Genomic DNA, 6,000 nt, shown 5'->3' with positions numbered 1-6,000 from the left:
GACCCCTACCCCAGGCCCCACACGACCCCATACAACACACATAACCCTGTCCAACCCCACCCCAGACCCCACATGACCCCCACAGGACCCCACATGACCCCAGCCCACCCCATCCTGACTCCCTCACCACCCTCAACCCCCAGGCCTCTCTGCACCTGAGATGACCTCGAGCCGCAGCCCACGTGCCCCCACTCCGTGCCAGCCTTGCCTGCTGCCTGGCCCCCAGCTTGTCCTGGACCAGGCCCCTCACAGGAGCCAGTGTGGGGAGCGAGCGGGCGAGCCTGTGGAGAGCAGAGGACACGGCCCCCCGCAGCCTCCACATCCGGACAGTTGCCTGGTCTGGGCCTGAAGGGCGGGAAGGGCAGCCTCACTGCCGGCATCCGCCAAGCCCTCCTTCAGGCTCCAGAGCTCCGCTCCCACCCAACACCCCCGGCACCTCGGGTAGGGTTGGTGGTGGGGCTGGGGGGGGTCAGTGCCCTGGGAGGAGCAAACACAGACAGGCCGGGGCCCCAGCTACCTCTCCGCCCCCTGAAGAGCCTGATGCCGCACAGGTGGGCCACGTCCCCCACGGGACGGGCGACGGGAGGACCGTGGTCCACACACAGCACAGGAGGGGGTGGGAACGTGGGGAGACTCGGCAAACAGCCGGGCAGGGACACGGAGGGGACGGACGGGCTGCGAGGCCACGGCCAGTGCTGCGCCCTGGGTGAGGGTGGGGGGCCGTCCCGATGAGAGCCTGAGAGCCCGGGCGGCGGGGACGAGAGGGGGTCTGGGGGCAGTGTACTGATGGGAGCGTGACAGTCTGGCAGGGATGAGAGGGTCTGGCATGTGGGAGTCAGACATTGCTGGGGAAACCAGGGAGGCACAGACCCCAGTGTAGAGGTGGGGAATTGGCCTGGAGGCCAAGGGGTCACGTCCTACTTGGAGCATTTTTTGTGACCGGAACAGACTGCGCGCCTGCCCGGCCTCTCGCTCCATTACCCCATGTCTGCCTGTCGCCCATGCCTGTCTCTGGCTCCCCCAGCTCTGTGGCCCGAGGGGCAGCTGACCATGGCGCCCACGTCTCTCGCCGTGGGATGCTCTGGGCTCCCAGCAGGCAGCTTAGCCCTGCGCCATCTCAGGACTGACCGGCGCCATTGAGAACATGTGCATCCTGCCTGCCCGTGCTCCCACGTGGGGACGGCTGAGTGGGGACACGCTCAGCCACGCCTTCGTGGAGTCCATGTCCACCAGCTATCGTGTCCAACAGCAGAACTGCTGGGTCACCGGCTTAACCCCGAGAAGCAGCCCCAGCGGCCTCTCTGCGTCTGGGCAGCACCTTCTGGTCTCCCTCCCTTGGGTCCCCGTCTTGGGCGGGAGGGCTGCTGCAGCCCCAGCCCACGTGTCCGAGCAGAGGCCCCTCGTCACGGTTCTCTCCTGATTCTGCTGGGGGGTTACAGGCGGAGTCGCCCAGCACACAGCAGGACCTCACGGCCGGGCTGCCCACCGGGTCTGGGGACAGCTCGGCCCCCGTACCCGCTGTGGTTGCTCTGGTCTCTGTCTTTACTTCAGCCAGTTCACACAGTCACTCTTCCAGCACCTGGGTTTGCTGTGCTGATCAGACCTGAGGACAACTCCAAGAGAAGCAGCAGGCAGCTCTGAGTGTTTCATTTCTAGGCTGAAAGAGTCACACGAGATCCTTCAACACATTCGGGTTCTATACAACTTTATTTTTCTGCTAACAAAATGATACAAAGAACCTAAAAAAGGGAAACAAGAAATCAACTCTAAATGGCTTGCGGTTCCATGGTTGACAGTGGAAAGGCCGCTGGTGAAGACACAGGCCCACGCCGGCCGGGGCCACGGGACTCAGGAGCGGGACCCGCGGGCCCTCCGCAGATGCAGGAGGCGGCCGGAAGCCACTGGGCTGGGTTTCACTGCCCAACTCAGGCCTGAACCAGACCCCCGCCCACCCGTGGCATTTGGCACTAGCTGTGGCCACTGCACGCTGCCCAACAGCCGCTTGGCCCCCGCCTGACCTGATGCCCACGGGCCAGGCCGATTCCTTGGGAGCCCACAGAAGCCAGTGACAGCAAGGCTGGGCCATTTCGGGCCCCTTCCATCGAAGCGATCTCTGTACGGACAGCTTTTACCAGTGAACCCCCCGCCCCTCAGTGTTTAAATAAATAAATAAGCTGTTAAGGAAAGTGAGGCACACAAGTTACTCCAACAACACACAGTGGGCGTGACGGCGCGTGCAACGTGCAGACACAGGCCAGCCATCGGAAGGCGTCGCGTCAGCGGCCTGGGGCCGCCTGTCAGTGCTCCAAGCGTGGCTGGGAGCCTTGGCCGCGGCCCGACCCCCTCCAGCATGAGGAGTGGGAACCGGGGTCGCCGGAACAAGTGTGCGTCAGATGCTCGCGTGTGCGGGACTCCAGATCCCGAAGGCATCCCCGCCGTCGCCTGCCGTTTCCTGGAGCCTAAACCCAGGAGGGGCTGCAGCTGGGGAGACCCCGCGCCCAGGGCCACCCAGGGTCTGTGCGGCTCCTCGTGGGCACCTGGGGCCGGGGCTCAGAGTAACCCTAAGTGCACAGCAGCCCAAAGGCCCAGCTGGGGAGTCAGCTCTGAGTCTGTCCGGGGGCTTCCTGCCTCGGGGAGTCAGCTCTGAGAGTCCGTCTGGGGGCTTCCCGCCTCGGGGAGTCAGTTCTGAGTGTCCGTCCGGGGGCTTCCCGCCTCGCTGGGCCACACGAGGTGGCCGCTGCGTTCCAGTCTCTGCCAGCCTCCTGGGGGGAGGAGCCCGGGGGGGGTGGACACAAGCAAAGCTTGAGTGCATGCCGGCGCTCGGCCTGGACAGGCGCGCCCAGGGGCATTCTAGCGACTTCCACAGGATGTCAGCGCCGGTCAGTGCGCTCTGCGGCTCCATCGGCACACCTGCCCGGCCGGCCAGCGGGGTCAGGGCACTAGGAATAGATGGTGACCACCTCCCGGCCGCTGCCCCTGACCAGCAGCACCCTGTTCAGCCCCTCGGTCAGGACCTCGAGGAACTCCATATCTGCAGCGGGGCCGAGTTAAGGACGCAGCCAGCCCCACACAAACACGAAGGGCGCCCCCAACTCCCCACAAGCTGCATCGTTGGGACTTGGCCGGAGGTGGAGGAAGCTGGGACCCAGGTACTTCGGGGTGGGAGACTGGGGGAGGGGAATGGGCCCTGTCTGTCCACCAGGACCCCACATCCTGGGCTGCCCAGGCCGCCCCTCAGCCCATGGCAAGGGCTCCTCCGCTGAGCAGGAGGCAGCGCAGCATGACCCGCCCCACAGGGACAGTGCCAGCAAAGGATACAGTTCTCATCCCCCTGCCGGTTCTTGGGGGGCCCCGGCATGTTCAGGAGGACCAGCTGGGCGTCCTGGGACTTGTCAAGGACGACGCCATTGAGCCTCACGGCCGTGTGCATCCTCCTCACGTTGGACTGGTTCCTGAGGAGGAAGACACTCACTCGGCACCTCCAGCCGCGTCCCGGGCCCCGGGCTCAGGCCTGCTCGGCTCCCATGAGAAAGGGCGGGTGGGCACAGGTCTGACCCGCCGCACAGAGCACCCCAGGGGCACTGAGTCCACGGGGGGCTGTGACGAAGCCCGGGGGGAGCTGGATTCTGTGCTCTGAGCACAGCTGCAGGATGGTATGGGGCAGCCCGCCAGCTCGCAGGGCATCTCCCGTGGAGACCTCTGCCCGGGGCTGGGTCAGCCTTAAAGGCTGCCCCTCGCTCTTGCTGACATGGGCTGGGGTCCAGAGGGCCAGGCAGAGGGCGAGTAAGGGGGGGGGCCCTGGCCCTCCACCTGCTCCCGAGGCTGGAGGTCTTGGAACAGGGCCCCCCGCCCACGGTGACCGGACCCTGTGCCCACGTCCTCCTGGCCCGCCCCATCTCCACTCCCCAGGAGCGGATGGAGCAGCCACGGGGGACCTGAGGGAGGGTCCCCGGGGGAGTGGGCCTGGGGATGCCCCCCACCCTCCTGGGCACCCCCCAGCAAGCCACCTTCCGGGATGCATGGAGTACACCCCAGCTGCGACCACCTGCCTCATGGCGCCAGCAGCTCCCTGTGTGCTGGGCACTCGGGCACCTCTGCCAACTCCGGGGCCACACATGGGAGACACAGCTCGAAGGTCACCCACGGCCCGAACTGAGAGGAGTGGGCAGACAGACAGAGGCCGCCCCACGAGGGGTCAGGGAAAGGCCCGTGGAGGAATCGTGGACCACAGCCTTTGATCAACACAGCCCTTCGGCCAAATGAAGCCAATTACAGCCGCCAATTACCAGGAGGGAAGCCGGGAAATGGAGCTCTTGGCTTCCTCTCTCCAATTTTGTCTGATAAAATTACAGGCTGGGCCTGTCCACGGCAGTCGGGGCTCTTTTGTTACAAGAACCGTGAATTAGTTGCCAGGATGGACCACGATTACTACTGTGTTCAGGGGCAATGACCCCAGGAATGTGCATGTGATATCAAAGGGTCTCTCTGGGTTAAGGGTCTGAAAACATATAATCTAAAAATCAGGAGTCTGGGGCCGGACAGGCCCACGCCTCCCAGATGACAGGCCCCGTGGAGGGCGGAGGCCAAGCAGCCCTTGAGTGTCTAGGACACGAACAGAGACCAGCTGTGAGGCCATAGACGGGGACAGGCGGCCGGGAGCTGAGCCTGGCAGGGAGGGGCACTCAGGCCAGGGCTGTGGCTCGGGTGGGGGGCGGGCAGCTGGATGCACGGCGAAGGACTCAGGCCAGCCTGGGCACAGAGCTGGAGACCAGATCCTCGCTCCGGATGGTGGCCCGGAGGACACCGGTGACCACACACCCGGTTCACAGGGCCCAGGGAGCCCCCCTTGGGGCAAGCACGTGTCATCAACGGGCTGACCACCCACCTTCTGGGAGTCCCTCCAGCCGACTCCAAGGAGGCGCCCGGGGGGAGGCCCTGTCCCCGAGCCCGCCTCCCAGGCATCCTGCTCACCCACCGGGCCCACACAGGACGCGGGCCCAGGGCTCCCAGCGCCTTTTGCGGGGACGCCCGCCTCTGTGTCCGCAGACTTGTTTTTGTCTTTCAGTCAGGAGGCTTTGCATGGAGGGCACTTTAAATTCACAAAAGAACAGCAGGCAAGTGTTCGGCCCTGTGCTCCCAGCTCGTCTGTGGGTCCTGTCCCCTCTGTGCAGTCCACTCGGATTTAGGGGCTGGAAGTGCAGCCCTGAAACCCATGGCTCTGCAGGGTGAGTGGCCAGGGCTCCCGAGGGAGGGAAGACAGCCCGGAAGTCACACAGGGCCAGGGCAGACAGAGGCAGAGACAGCACCCCCAGCCTGGAGCCCCAGCTCCAGAGGTTCACCCACACCCCTGCCCCTGAGACTGAAGGTGCCACTTCCTGGGGGCAAGGCGTGCCCGGCACCAGGCAGACGGGAGGATATGCTATCCAGCTGAGCCGGAACACAGAGCCTGAACCCCTGGCCCCGAGGGACATGGGTGAACAATCACTGCAGCTTCGGGCACAGCCAGCCTCCGCTCCGCCGCAGAGCCGCTCAGGGCCACCCTGGCCCGGTCCTCACGCGCTACCCAGAGAAGGAATTTTGGGTATGCGCCCCGAGTGGCTCTGGACAGAGGGAGCAAACTAAACAGGAAATTACGGAAAGCCAGGGTGGGGGAGCGCCACATGTACACGGACACGCACACACAGATCAGGCGCATGTACACAGACACACAGACATACACAGATATGCACACAGGCCAGGCACACGTACACGGACATGCACACACACACACGAGCACGCACACAGGCCAGGCACAAGTACATAATGGACACATACACGCACACACACAGGCCAGGCACATGTACATGGACACGCAGGCACACACGGACATGCACGCACACGGGCCAGATGTATATATACATCATGGACACACAAGTACACACACACACACGGACATGTACGCGGGCCAGGCACATAGCCACAGACACACGTATACACACACAGACACACATACACACAAAT

At 64.5% G+C, this 6,000-nt stretch overlaps 1 protein-coding gene across 5 annotated transcripts in view; it reads right to left on the bottom strand.

Moving 5' to 3' along the window:
* Positions 1–1,688: 1,688 nt before the first annotated feature.
* The window catches only part of SLC12A7 (solute carrier family 12 member 7), a 62,807-nt gene continuing 58,495 nt past the window's right edge, over positions 1,689–6,000 (bottom strand). For all 5 annotated transcript variants that reach the window (XM_025270751.3, XM_044932651.2, XM_044932652.2 and 2 more), the window contains 2 exons: positions 3,319–3,452; positions 1,689–3,031 (listed from right to left, as the gene is read on the bottom strand). In XM_025270751.3, the coding sequence (XP_025126536.2) occupies positions 2,940–3,031; positions 3,319–3,452 (226 nt within the window). In that variant the 3' untranslated portion in view covers positions 1,689–2,939. The remainder of the gene's footprint in view (positions 3,032–3,318; positions 3,453–6,000) is intronic.

This window comes from Bubalus bubalis, chromosome 19 (assembly GCF_019923935.1).
Source record: "Bubalus bubalis isolate 160015118507 breed Murrah chromosome 19, NDDB_SH_1, whole genome shotgun sequence".
NCBI lineage: Eukaryota > Metazoa > Chordata > Mammalia > Artiodactyla > Bovidae > Bubalus > Bubalus bubalis.
Note: the sequence above shows the minus strand (reverse complement) of the source record. Positions and strands in the feature narration are given on the sequence as shown.